Source organism: Balearica regulorum, chromosome 2 (genome assembly GCF_011004875.1).
Source record: "Balearica regulorum gibbericeps isolate bBalReg1 chromosome 2, bBalReg1.pri, whole genome shotgun sequence".
Lineage (NCBI taxonomy): Eukaryota > Metazoa > Chordata > Aves > Gruiformes > Gruidae > Balearica > Balearica regulorum.
In genome coordinates, this window is record NC_046185.1 from 44,032,702 (window position 1) to 44,047,833 (window position 15,132).

Consider the following 15,132-nt stretch of genomic DNA (forward strand, 5'->3'; position numbering starts at 1 on the left):
GAATCCATTCAGAGTAAATTACTGGGATAGAATTCAGGAAAAAAAGGGTGAAGAAGTTTTGTCCAGGACATTCCAGTTGTGTTTTTAACTCCATATAAAAACTGGGAAAAACTAAAAAATTTAAAAACCATACATTATGAGTATGATTCTGCTATAGCAGCCTAAGAGAAAACTAAAATAGTCAACATTTAGTATTTTTTGTACTAATTCATGAGAACTTTTTTCATGCTAATGCTTTCTACCTCTTGTGGTGGAAGATTGTGTTTCTTTAATTCTCTTATACTAGGAATACTCATTTTAAGATCCTTTCCTGTAATATCTAAGGTGTCTAAGGAAACTTGGATTTTAATTGAAAGGCACTTCTAAATATTAACAGTCACATGGAATGTTTTCTTTTATGCTTTTATACCTGCAGTAGTTTTTAATAGACTTTTAATACATGAGTTATGATTGCATTGGCAGATTTCCTCTCTTCTCCTAATCCTCCCATAGACTTTCTAATTTGTGAAGTTGATAAATGTGGAGGCTGTGTCATGTTACCCTGAATAAACAGCGAGCCTGCTTTGTTCTAGTAACCTCAGTGCAGTAAGGTGTTTTGGGAAAACAGATCTTGTCATCTTATTTTAAAAAAAAAAGTTCATATTTTCTTATTTCCCTCTTGTTTCTGAAACTTCTTGAAATACCTGATTTATGCTCCAGAACTGTACAGTGTAAAGTTCGTTGTATTCATTTGCATGAAAAAAAAGCTTAGAATCCCACATTAATTGCATTATACCCCTAATATAATTAAAGTTTTTTCTTTTTTTCTCTGAAAAAATTGGCTGCAGCTTTGAGTCATCCACTTGATACAGCTTGCAAATTTTTACTGCATTGTTGAAAGCACAATAACTGACTATAAGCACCTGGTTGCTACTGCTTTACCTAGAATCTTCATGTATGATCATTATGCAATTGCAACCTGTGCATTGTATCACTTCTGTGTCACTAGTTTTTTGAACAGTCCTTGACTTCTGCTTACCTCTCACGGAGGTACTGAACCCGACCGGGAAGCACACAAGTGGAATGAGGTTTTACTAGAGAAGGAAAGGCGGAGTTATTAGATATATTTACATTCACTGTAATCACTGCCCATCACAGTGGGCTGCCTAACCCAAAATAATATACCCAGTGCACTAAACTGTGTGGAAGCAAGGATAAAAACAGTTGTTGCTTACCAAACTAAACTTGCACTGATAATAAATAAAACACTGAAATACCGTATATTTAGAAGGAGAACTATTTCTTACAGTAATCATTCTGGTCCTGAACTCTCAAGGCAGGCTTACGAAAAAACTTGAAAAGATAAGCCTAGGAACAAAAAATTTTGGCTCGATGTACTAAAAGCCAGGTAGTAAATAGGTAGAAATAGTTACTGTTGACTTTGTCCTACTACATGAGAGCTAAACAGCCTTTTAACTGAAATGAAGTAATGATTAACATGGCTTAATTACAGTCTGGTAGTTCTACTTGGTGTTTTGCTTGTATTTATAGCGTGTTCTGTCAGACTGGGTGAAGGGGTTGTATGTCCAAAAACTTGTCCATTTTCTTTTCCCAACCAAATCAATTTGGACTACAAAATATTTCTTCTCTATTAACCTGCCTTCAACAATATATTTTAATTGTATTAGGAATTACTCTCTGTGGTGTTAAGAAATTTCTTATTAGGATGTTAGTATTATCTTATTGTGCCCCAGTGCTTAGTTTATCTCACAGATAAATGGAAACAATTAGCAAGTTCACATTAGTGTCTCTCTACCAGAGAGTCCCAGGGCACAGATTAGGAAAATACGATATTGTAGAGCTGAACCACAGTATCAAGGGTTAACTTTCAAAGCATTTGGAGCTATAGCTTTCATCCTGAAGTTTTCAAAATAATGCAAAATGTGCAGAAATGGCCCCATGTATCTTTATAAACTAATCAATGACTGAAAATTCACTGGCTTGTTGCAACAAAGAATCTCCTTAGTTTTAAAGAAGAAAAAAAAAAAAAATCCTTCAAAACCTGCCAGAAATGTTGATGCTGATTCTTAAGGTATCTTTCTATGCTGTTCCCTCTGTGCTAGCAAATACATGGCACTCATCGCTGAGTAAAGATGGGGGGGGGGGTGGTTTTTGAATGTGAAAAAAAAAAATAATTTTTAACTTACCCATTTTCTTCTCTCTTTTAGTGAAAATGTCCATATGTCTGAAGAAAAACAGAGGATAATGTTGTTAGAAAGAGTGAGTAGATTGTAGATTACAACTAAGTACTTACAAATATGTACGTGTGAAGTTGTGCTGTGGTCACTCTGATGCAATATAGTATCTGCAAGGCTTATAAATATCATTCCAAGAAGTGTTTTTTCACTGCACTCATTTTGGATCAGTATAATTCATTGAAATAATTCAAAATAAGTATTAATATATTATACTTATTCTTGGCCTAGCTTAAAGTTTGTTTATTCTGTTTATGTAGGCTCAATATGACTGAAAGTGTAAGATTTCTTAGCAGCAACAGGTCATTAATCTAGGGAATTTCTCTACCAAAAATAGTTTTGATTAAGTTTTCAAATTAAGGCATCCAAAGCAGCCGGACAGGAATTAAGATTGATTTACCTGTTTCTCTTAGAAATAGGTAATTTCTGCTTTTAGGCTGCTGTTACTTAGATCATTTTAATTCTACCTGTGGTACATTATAGTCTTGACACTATTGCTTCTGTAAAAAGTGAAATAACACTTGTAATGAATGTGCTTAAAATTACAATTTTCTGAAGTAATTGTCATGCTCCTACAGACTAGAATTGTAAGTTTATACCTCTTCTACCCTGCTTCTCCCAAATACATACCTTAAATTTTCACTTCTGTTACAACTTTTATTTTGAGCATGGCTTTCAATGTATACTGAGTAATTGAACCTTTTTGTTGAAATAAAAGTGGTTACTCTTGGTAAAAGGCTAGATCAACCCTTAGTAGTTACACTGGAATCTTTCAGAGACTAGTAATTTTTAACTGTCTAGTCATATCCTTCTCCATTCCGGTTGCCTTTTTCTTGCCTTTTCAAAGTTGACCTTAAAAAAAAAAAAAAAAAAAAAAGAGTTTAACTTTCAGCTTTCTAGGATCACTTAGACTAAAATCTGTGGTTAGTTAGAGAACATGAATGTTTTCTCTTAATGGATTGTGGCATTGTATGATGCAAGTGGCTGGATGTTTCTGATTGGGAGCGCTTACATGTTTTGTTCTGTCATCTGCTTACAAAGGATTTGTCACGGGTAGAAGTTACAAAATAGTAATATATTACATTTCTTTTACTATTCTACCAGTGAAATGTTTTTCTAACTTAAGGAGAAGGTTGAGTATGGAGATAAGCGTAGCTTAGCAGTGAGTTTTGTAGCACTGTAGTAATTGCTAGACTTCAAACTTTTTTACATGTCTTTGTTCAAAAGATGTTCTGGTATTTTAAAACAAAGTTGTAGTAAATATGTATATTGTATAAGTAGTCTGGCTCTGGTCATATCAAATTTTTTTTTTTTAAATGTTTATACTGTATAAGGTATATTTAGTTAATCAGATAAGATTTTCTTTCAGACTTTGCAGTTGAAAGAAGAGGAAAATAAGAGATTAAATCAAAGATTGGTAAGTATTTGTGCAATGCATGTTTTAAGTCTCATGAAAAAATAAGAAAAGCTTGCAAATGTTAAGTTTGTTAAAATCTAAAAATATGTTTTTATTACCTTCAAAAATGTTTTAAGTGTTAAAGCAAGTGACAAATAGGTAACCTAGTAACCTTTCAGAGGTACCTCAACTTAGCAGTCTTCTCATGGAAAAGATTCACAGGACTGGAAAGAGAGAAGCTTCTTCCCAAGAATACAGACCAATCCAGGCTTGGGGTAGAGGAAGTTCATTTCAGTGGTGCTGTGGCTCAGGTTTTCAACAACAGTAGATTGAAGGCCATTTTACAAAAAAAGTAAATACGCCTGCACATTAAGCATAATTAGGAGTGTTAGCAATAATTTAGAGATTGTTTTTGGAAAACCATGCTTGTCATTTTTATAAGGTCTGAAACTAATTCTGTCTAGCAACTGGAAATACAAACAGACGTCTTAAATACTCAGTGCCTATGGAAGGAAAAAGAATATAGTGACAGAGTTCCCTTGACTCCTGTTCTATGAATTCTCCTTTTATTTATTTGACAGTTTATCCTTGCTAGCAGGTCTCAATCTTAAGTCTTAAAAATTACTGTGTGTATGGGCAACAGACACATCCTTTGGTAGTTTATTGGTTGGACTGGCCATGGAGATCTCACTTAAATATTAAGTGACAGGTGATACCTAGGGCTTTGGTAGGAAATGATATCTGTGTAGTTGCAAGTTATATTTGGTAGCAAAAGAGGTTGATAAGTTTCTCCAGTAGGAGCTGCCATTTTTCTGTCTGGGATGGGATTGAAATTTACTATATAATTTACTCCTACTACATATTCAGGTACAAAATTGCAATTTTTTCAAACATTTTCCATTCCGCATTAAAACCTGTACATAATAATCCTGCTAGTGCAGGGCATAAGAAAGGATTGCAAGACATTTAAAAGCATATTTTATAAAATGATTTTTTTGTTCAGAATGTCAACAAAGTACACAAAAGATATTTCAGTGTAGTTTTAACAATAAAATTCAAAACACACTGGACAGTCTTCTAAACCTCTCTGTAGGTTTCCTTGTCATCTCAGAGTAAAATGAAATTGAAGAAAACATGGTGTTGTACAAAACACATAAAATTCTTTTTGTTGTTATAATTAATACCAAGCCATATAGGAGAAATGGATAGCTCATTGGTGTCTAAAGCAATTTTAAATTGCTTTCTAAATGGATATAGGAACATAATTTTTTCAATTCTTTACTTATGTTATTTCATAAATGAAATAAATTATTTTTATTTCTTGTCTCTTTGTATTACTTCCCTCCTTATTCCCAATACACTTCTAAAACTGAAATATACATCAACACTTTGATAAATAGCAATATTGATATATATTCCTTCAGATAAGGAATCCAGAAGGGATTCTGCACAGTAAAAAAAAAAAAAAAAAAAAAAATCAATCTTTTCAGGTCACTGGCTTTTGCAGCAAAACTTGAGAGTTACCTCTGCAAGCAATAAAAGATGACAAGAGCTCCTTTTAATTTCAGGACTGTTATTACAGGATTTTTGTTATTTTTTATGAATTATTGAGAAAGGGAACCTTTTTTCAGTGTAAAGGCTATTAGAACTCTACTCATAAAACATTATTTACTGAGTTTTAATGGAAATATTCTTAACATTTTAATTTGTTCTGTTTTTTCTTAAAGTTAGAATTTAATGAAAAATACAGAAATCAAGCTTTTTAATTTACACTTATTCCAGTTTTAAAAAAAAAACAGTAAGAAAAGCTTTGGTCTTAACATCTGAAGAGACCTCTCAAACACTTTTGTGAATAATCTAAGTGAATTACATGCATTTGACAACTTCCATGTTAGCTGCAACTTTTTCAAGAAAGAAAAGTACAATGCAACTAAGTCAAAGTGTATTCTCTTAACAAAAAAAAAATAAATTGATCTGAAGTTGGACCCCATAAAGAAAACTGCTGAAAACATCATCAGAAGTTGAGAGCTTTTTGTGTTGTACTGTATTCAATTTGGACTCATTCTTTGAAGAGAGGTAGAAAATGAGTTGTGAATATGCTTCAAACTCTTAAGACAGGCTGATATTGTTTCTGGGGAAGTAGGGGGGAAGACTGACAATAGGAAATATTCTGTAGGTAACAATATTTGAGTTACAGCTGAAAAATCATGTGCTAAACTCCAAGTATGAGTAATCTAGATTATAATAGCATGTATAAATGGTCCAGGAACTAGGAACCTGTGGAAAAATTGCAAGACCTCTAGTCAGAGTTTCTATAGGGCAACTATGAATTGTCTTCTGAAAGGAAATTACCAAAGGGTAATGACATGGATATATTTACATCAGATCAGCTTCTCTGTCTACTTGTCGTTATGTGGGTTATGTATCCCTTTGTAGGTACAAAGTAGCGTTACCCATTTTAATTTCTTATTCTCTCAGTTACTGTAGAAAGTATACACATTTGTATTCATTTTTAGATGTAGTTTATTCTGTTGAAGTTGGTTCTTTGAGGGTGACTGGCACAGGATGCTCAGAGAGGTTGTGGAGTCTCCTTCTCTGGAGATATTCAAAACCCGCCTGGATGCCATCCTGTGCAACCTGTTCTCGGTCATCATGCTCTAGCACGGGGGTTGGACCAAATGATCTCCAGAGGTCCCTTCCAACCCCTACTGTTCAGTGCTTCATGTGCCAGTATTAATTAATTTAAACAGATTTAAAGGCAAATATCATGCATACAGGAGAGAAGAATTATGTCCAAAACCTTACATAATTGAGACTTCAGTCTTAGTAAATTTGACTGCAGTTTTATTCCAGGGAGTGCTGCTCTATTACAGTAAACTTTGGATTATGTGACAGTCTTTAGTAAAACTGAGTGACCATATTGAGTTCAACACCCAGAGTTTAATTGCAATAAACATGTTTAACCTCCAGTGTCTCACTGTTAGCCTTTTTTAGAATGCCAGTGGCTTCTGTGTTAAAGTGTGCAGATACATCATAGGTCTTGTGTGTGCTCAGAACAAATCTTCACTGACACTGATTTGGAAAGTACTTCTCAGTTTTAATGAGGGAGAGGTTGGTTATGTATGAAATTACATAGTTAAAGGTAGCTAAAAAAAAGCCCAAACAACAAAAACAAGCCAAACAAAAGAAAAGCAAACCACCAAAACTACAAACAAACAGCAACCAAACCTGCTACAGAACAGGATGACCGAAAGGTATGCTGTTTTCTTGAGTGAATATAAAATCTGCAAGAATAAATACTGTTTGAAGTCACTAATAAATGTTTTATCTTAACCATATTGTTACATGTACATTTCATCACAGCTTGCCAATACTTTATAGCTCTTCTCTTTTTTTTTATAGATGTCCCAGAGCATGTCATCAGTATCCTCAAGACATTCTGAAAAAATAGCAATTAGAGAGTAAGTACAGGTTAATTTTTCATATGAACAGATGGATATGCCTTCAATAATAATATGTAGTTAAAGAATGTAACAGTTTTTCTGTTCTTGCTCTGTGGTGAAAAGATATATAGGTAATCCCTGTAGTTTAGCCATCAGATATTGAACCATCCCAGTTGGGCATAAATCAAACTTTATAAATGCTTTTTTTTTTTTTTTTTTAAAAAAAAGCCTTTGAAGCCTTTGAATTCTGTATGCTGCTAGCTTGCTTGAATTCTGTGCCTTTTTCTTTACACAGTTCATACGAGTAATACCTCATGGGATTTCTGGAATCCTCCCAGAGTTTTCTTTCAGATTACATTTTGTTGATCTGTAACCATCTGGAAATCATGCTAAGAAAAAGTAGAAGGAATCCTGTTCACCCTGAATAATATGAGTAGTTGTCGTGGTTTAACCCCAGCCAGCAGCTAAGCACCACACAGCTGCTCACTCACTCCCAACCCCGATAGGATGGGGGAGAGAATCAGAAGAGTGAAAGTGAGAAGACTTGTGGGCTGAGATAAAGACAGTTTAAGAGGGAAAACAAAAGCCGTGCACACAAGCGCAGAATTCATTCACCGCTTCCCATCAGCAGGCAGGTGCTCAGCCATCTCCAGGACAGCAGGGCTCCATCACACCTAAGTTACTTGGGAAGACAAACGCTATTACTCGAAATGTCACCCCCTTCCTTCTTGCCTCAGTTTTATATGCTGAGTGTGACATCATATGGTATGGAATATCCCTTTGGTCAGTTGGGGTCAGCTGTCCCGGCTGTGTCCCCTCCCAACTCCTTGTGCACCCCCAGCCTGCTCGCTGGTGGGGTGGGGTGAGAAGCAGAAGAGGCCTTGGCTCTGTGTGAGCACGGCTCAGCAGTAACGACATCATCCCTGTGTTATCAACACTGTTTTCAGCACAAATCCAAAACACAGCCCCATACCAGCTACTATGAAGAAAATTTACTCTATTCCGGCCAAAACCAGCACAGTAGTGTTCCATTATATTTGAAGAGAAGTTTTACTTTCCTGAAGTCTTCAGAATTTTTGGCTTACCTGGACAGAATGAAATGAAATTAACTCAAATATTTTGTTAGATATGATCAATCTGTTAGCAGCTGTTAATGGAATTGTTGCTGATAAAAGAAGTATTAATTCTTGTAAAATATGAAATTTACAGACAGCTGTTCTTAAGTAATAATACTCAGTAATAATATCAGTCTGATATTGAGTAATATAAACAATCTTTTTTGAAAGAGAACCAACACAGATTATTCCTTTAATGTTTTCTGAGTTACACCAAATAGCGTTCTTGTTGCAACAAAGTCAGTATGACATAATTGGCTTTTCCTGTAAGCGTCTGAATATTCTGGCAACTCTCTTGGTAGTCTTTTGTCAAGAAAATGCTGTGAAAGAAGAATTCATCTGTCCAATAGAGATGTCTTTAAGTCAGTATAGTCTGTCATCATAGTAAGTCCAGGCAGAAAATTGGAGTAGTGTTTGTCTAATCTGAAAGTGAACTTTAAAGATGATGAGCTGAATTTCTCTCTACATTTACCTATTTATCGCTGACTATGTATCTGCAGTCTCCTTTTATGGAAAAGATTTTTTCCCTTTCTTTGCCACTTCCTTCTACCATCCCCAGAGTAGTAGCAATATTTATTCTTAGAGCTGTCTCATGGTCTAATGCTTAATTGTAGCTATTTTAGACTTCATTTCATTAATGAGTAAATAACTTCCAACACATTTGCACTGTGAAGCAGAAATTGGAGACACAAAAAATTCTCTGAATTCTATTACTGAAACTTGGCATGAGACCTTGGTAGCTTCTTGTGGTATCCTGGGTCAGGAAGAAGTAGACTTTTGAATATTTTTTATGTGAAGTCACCATGGTGTTTCTTTTGCTTTTAACCCTTTGATCACAGCTGAACATTTCATCCTTTCTTTGTCCTGTGTGCTTAAAATTTTAAGATTGAATAGCTAAATAAATGTTTTCCTGTATTTTTCTGTGTTCAGATTGACTTGAGTTCAAAACATCAAAAGAATGTTTGTAAACACTGGTGTAATGATTATTACCATAAGTATTGGTGAATAAAAATAATATAAAATTTAAAGGTTAATATTTTGGTAACTACTTCTGTTCATATTTTAAAGCAAAACTGTTAGTTCTTTTGAAAAAAACTTGAGCTGATGCATGTAGAAAAACACTTCCAAAACTTTTTAAAAAGTAATGTTTTGTTGACTTCAGAAAATACAAAATGTATATGAGTTGGCATGACAAATAGAAACGTCTGTGGTGCTGTTCAACTAAGTCTCAATATGCGCAATACTCGGGGGGAAAAAATTATAGAGTAATTACTGAAGTTTGAAGCTTCTGTACTTTTTTCAGCTGAGTTCCTTAGTTGTTGTTTTTTTGCCCCAGTTTTCAGGTTGGCGATTTGGTTCTCATTATCTTGGACGAAAGGCATGACAACTATGTGTTGTTTACTGTTAGTCCAACCTTGTATTTTTTGCACTCAGAATCTCTTGCTGCACTGGATCTCAAACCAGGTGAGTGTGGTAAGTGTCAGATTAGTTCCAATTATTATTTCCTCCTACAAATAATACTCTAACACTTAGTAAGTAATTTTATAAATATATGTGATATATACAAGAAATATGTAATATATAGATAGCTGTCAGCTGTCTTTAGCTTTTGCTATTTGTATTGATGCTAAACACTTTTCAAGGGAGAACACTTTAAATCAAAAACTTTATATATATAGATGTTAATATTTTGGAAAAATAGGGAAAAATATCTGCATCTTCAAATTAAACTGTAAAACAAAAAAAAAAGCCAATTTTGTACACACACAGCATATGTTAACATGTCTATGGGGAAAACGTTCCCATCAGACTGCTTAGCTATTCAGTAGCATGAATAACAACATATAATTGTGTAGGTCTCAGGCCTATTTTTATGTGGATTTATGTTTTCAATGCCTTTTTTAATGAGGAAAGTAAATACAAAACCCAAGGTAACATTTATGTCAAAACTTCATGCTCAGTTCTTATTTTTAATATATGATTTTATGATGTTCTTTGAAGATTGGATAAAATTTGTTCTCTTTGTGGCTCATCTTCTGCAAAGTGACTGAAATTTATGAACCCAAATACATGTCTGAAATAACAAAATGTAGACCATAGTATATGGGGATTTGCAAGCACTGGTTTTGGTGATAATTTTTTTCCACCCAATTTAAATAGTGTTTAGCAGGGCTTATAAGTTTTCAGAGAACAGTTTCTGTATGTCTTGCTTATGTTCAGGTTGATGGCACATTTGGTTTTTTTCTTCCCTTAGTCTTCATATTGGTTGTTGGCTGGTTTTGGCAGCTATATAAACTTAGTTAAATTGAAGTATTAATCTTTTTTAAATGAGGAAAAATAACAATGCTTTGCACTAAACGGTGCTACATGAAATAGTTGAAAGACATTTGTATGAATCTGTCACGTGTAGTATTTTTTGCAAACCCACTCGTGCTCCCAACTTTGTTGTGAAAACATCCATCCAAAGGAAATTTTTTATTAATTCTAATTTATCAGTTTCTGTATGTTATTGCATGTCAGAAGCTGTCAACTTACTTTCAATGAGCAGACTCACTGTAGATTTCAGTTATGATGAAAGATGATAGCTCTGAAATAATTGTGTAGTCTCCAGAAGACCACCAAACTCTAATTCTGAGACTGCTGAAGGATCTGTGCAATGTGTGTTCTGCCAAACCTGCGAGATGAACGCCTGTCTCACAGATGTAATACATTCTGAACTATGGTATTAGTAGTACATACATGACTGGCATATGATTGATTTTCTTACTGTTGGCTTACATATGTAAGGTAAAAGCCATGTCAGTTTGTATATTACTCTGAGTACACAATTCACTGACCTGTCTGTTTTCAAAGGGACTTAGCTTGCTCTGTTTCTTACCACTTGCTAACCAGAGTTAGTCTCAAATTTGAGAAAACTGCACATAAACCAAACATGAAGACTTATCATTTGCTTTAGGAACACATTTGTTTCTAGCTTCAGAAAACCTTGTCTTGATTCTATTTCTGCGTCAGGGAAGCGGGGAAAACGAAACCCAGAACACTAATAGTATTTGTGATAGATTAAAATTGGTGTGGACCTAGGGTACTGCAAATTATTGTTATAAGGGCTGCCAAAATCTTGCATCTAAATCATAGAATCATTTTGGTTGGAAGAGACCTTTAAGATCATCAAGTTAACCATTAACCTAGCACTGCCAAGTCCACCACTAAACCATGTCCCTAAGCACCATGTCTGTGTGTCCTTTAAATACCTCCAGGGATGGTGACTCAACCACTTCCCTGGGCAACCTGTTCCAATGATTGATAACCTTTCCGGTGAAGAAATTTTTCCTAATATCCCATCTAAACCTCCCCTGGCACAACTTGAGGCCTTTTTCTCTTGTCCTATCACTTGTTACTTGGGAGGAGAGACCAACACCCACCTGGCCACAACCTCCTTTCAGGGAGTTGTAGAGCGCGATCAGGTCTCCCCTCAGCCTCCTTTTCTCCAGGCTAAACAACCCCAGTTCCCTCAGCCGCTCTTCATGAGACTTGCGCTCCAGACCCTTCACCAGCTTCGTTGCCCTTCTCTGGACACGCTCCAGCCCCCAATGTCTTTCTTGCAGTGAGGGGCCCAAAACTGAACACAGTACTCAAGGTGCGGCCTCATCAGTGCTGAGTCCAGGGGGACAATCACTTCCCTAGTCCTGCTGGCCACACTAGTGCTGATACAAGCTAGAATCACAATCTGACCTTTTATACCAACATGTACGTAGTAAGTTAATAATTCTGCATAGATCCACCTACAGTATTAAGTGTCAGGGATTTAGGCTATCATAGGTTGTCTCTGCCTACATTAAGAGCACTTAGAATGCTATGACAGTGCTGAAATTGATTGAGGACTGCATGGTTTCTGTGTTGTCCCTCGTCTTTCAGATATGGAAGTTTTCATGCGCAAATGTAAGGGAAAAAACCCTGCATCTTTCTCACTATCTTTGTTAGATCAATGAAGTCTGTCAGCCAAGTAAATTAAAAAAAACCCTTAAGTAATTTAAATATTAGTTGTGGGGATGTGAATACTTTGCACTGATTTGTAGGAGTGTGGAGTAGAACAGAATCTGCTCTATTATCAATAGCCAGTTTAATCATGAAGGATAAGATTAAAATTTCAAACTCTGGTTCTTGAGTGATTCCTGTTCTAGTTACTAGATACAGTATCTCATAATTAGTCATGCTTAGAAAAGCATTGATTTTAGTATTATGCAGAGCATGTGTGAGGTGTTCTTTCCGTATGATTTGATGTTTTCTTCATGCTGTGGTTAGCAATAATTAGAAAAGAGCAAATCTATTAAAATGGATAATATATTAAAATGGATTCTTGGAATACAAGATAAATATGCGTTTCCGTACTGTTACACTTTCAGCTTGCGTTTGTTTCTGTATTTATGCCCACTGTTCCTCTTTTGACCTGTCAGTTTATTATTGAGGTTTTTCACTTTTCTCCTTTCCAAACAGTACTGGGTACTGTCAGAAGACTGCAACCAAAACTAGCAGACTTGCAGGGCTTTAAAATTATTATTATTTATGAGTAACTAATTTCTATGACTAATACAGAAAAATAATCAAATGTTTCAGTAAGGGCAATAATAGCTGAGTACAGAAGACTACAGGACAAGGGGTAATGGGTTTAAGCTGAAGGAGGGTCGATTTAGATTAAATGTTAGAAAGAAATTCTTTACTGTGAGGGTGGTGAGGCACTGGAACAGGTTGCCCAGAGAGGTTGTGGATGCCCCATCCCTGGAAGTGTTTAAGACCAGGTTGGATGGGGCTTTGGGCAACCTGTTCTAGTGGAGGGTATCCCTGCCCATCGCAGGGGGGTTGAAACTAGATGATCATTGAGGTCTTTTCCACCCCAAACCATTCTATGCTTCTATGACTATCTATCCTTTGAAATAATTTAAAAAATTCTGACCTTAAATAAGACAAAAATGTCAAGCTGGGTTGACTAGAATAACTTTAAATCATTAAATGAATTTCAGTTTTGATGTGCTTTTGTCGTCTTTTTTGTTTTAAAAGTTAACATTATTTAAGCTGAAAAATCAATTCTTTTGTTTGAAAATGCCAGTGACCTGTCTTGACATCTGAACTTATTTAATTTTTTTTTAATTTATTAAAAAAGGGGGTTTTAAGATTTTCTACTTTAAATTAAATAATTTTAGCAAATAATCTTTAACCATATTGTATGTAATACCCTATTACCTGTAGTTGCTTATCCAAAATAATAAATATATTGTTCCTTTAGCTTCAGGTGCATCTAGGAGACCTTGGGTGCTAGGAAAAGTGATGGAAAAGGAATATTGCCAGGCAAAAAAGGTAAGGAAATAGGAGTAGAAAATCATCTGATAAAATTAATAGAGAAGAAAATCAGTTTTAATGTTTGTAATGATTGTGAAAAGTGCTCTCAGCATAAGTGAGATGAACGTTGCTCTAGATTCTGTCATTCCTGTTACGGTTTTTAGTCAGTGAATAGCAAGACAAGGGGAACTAGAAAAAAGAGTAAACAAGCAGTGGCTTGGGTAGATTTGTGTCTGTAGTGTCCAGAACCTTGCCAGACTCCAAAGGGTGTTGTAAATGTTGAGGGGTGGGAATCAGTTTCTGCTTAAACATAAAAAACAGAGGAATAATCCCATATTTCTAATGTAATTTGATTTTTTTTTTGTAGGCACAAAACAGATTCAAAGTTCCTTTGGGTACAAAATTCTACAGAGTGAAAGCAGTACCATGGAACAAGAAAGTATAACACAACAAAAGTTTAGTTCATTCTGTCTCCGTTATTTTTGACTTGTCTTCAGTTCATCGCTCCAAATACCAGGCCATCTTTTTATACTGAGGTCATGTGACAAGATACGTCATTGATGTACTGCTTTTACTTTTTAACAGGTCACATTTTAGAAAAAAAGAATTTCATCAAAAACTCTGGCCCTAACTGTTCCAATTTTTTACCCAGCTAACTTCAGGAGTGTGGACCAAATGAGTTCATTTTCTCAAAGGGCAGCCACATGAAACATGGTTTGTTAGCCATGTTAATTGCCTGTTAAATATACATTAGCTTGTATTTAGATGTTAAATGTTAGTTACCATTATTACCAGCATACGTCCTTTTGTGAAATCATTATCAAAGTACTTGCACTCTTTAACAGATTCTTTATATGTGTAAAATTCATCAACTATTTAAAGAGGAGTGTTCATTGCATGCAGATAATCATATAATTTTTCTTCAACATGAGTTTGCCTCAGTAGATGAATAAAAATAACTACTGCAACTTGTTTCATTACGTGAAAATGCTCTTAAATGTTAAAAAACCCTTGTAATTTGATAGACCGATTTTGAAAATCGGTCACAGTTAGATCTGCAATCTTCAAAAGCACTTTCGATGGATTAATCACAGATTCTGAAGGGAAGACACCTGTGCTGTTTGTTCAAAGTGAAGCACTTGTTCTTCCCAACAAGACAGAAATCTTGTATTAATCTATTTAGAAAAATCATATTGATGAAATTGTATTTCATGGTTGAGTTTCAGGAAAAAACTCATTGTACATTAACCATACAAGAGTCATTTAAGTAACAAATTATTGTAATTGTAAAAGACATGTAGAATTTTAAAACAATAAAGATTTGAAACTGTATGTGTTTGAAGTATTTGTGTGCCTTTTAAATACTATCTATAATATTTATTTCATGTTGTTGATTTGTTGCAGGCTTTCTTTGATTCCTTCAGCAGTTTCATTACATAGAAATACCTAACTTTTCTACAAGAGGCATTAATATTCAATGACATTCAGGAATTATAAGAATTATCTTGTAATTGATTTCTTGGTAAAGAATTTAAATGGACATATATTAATATTGTCAGCAAATTGAAGTGATAAATGACATTTTTCAAACCAGTTATACTGGCAACATT

General features: G+C 34.8%; 1 protein-coding gene across 3 annotated transcripts in view; it reads left to right on the forward strand.

Moving 5' to 3' along the window:
- RB1CC1 (RB1 inducible coiled-coil 1) overlaps positions 1-14,854 on the forward strand; it is a 77,988-nt gene extending 63,134 nt beyond the window's left edge. For 2 of the 3 annotated variants that reach the window (XM_075744096.1, XM_075744098.1), the window contains 6 exons: positions 2,208-2,259; positions 3,604-3,651; positions 7,033-7,091; positions 9,525-9,661; positions 13,470-13,540; positions 13,890-14,854. In XM_075744096.1, coding sequence (XP_075600211.1) covers positions 2,208-2,259; positions 3,604-3,651; positions 7,033-7,091; positions 9,525-9,661; positions 13,470-13,540; positions 13,890-13,967 — 445 coding nt within the window. In that variant the 3' untranslated portion in view covers positions 13,968-14,854. The remainder of the gene's footprint in view (positions 1-2,207; positions 2,260-3,603; positions 3,652-7,032; positions 7,092-9,524; positions 9,662-13,469; positions 13,541-13,889) is intronic. The other variant, XM_075744097.1, reaches the window with a different exon arrangement.
- The last annotated feature ends 278 nt before the right edge of the window (positions 14,855-15,132 follow it).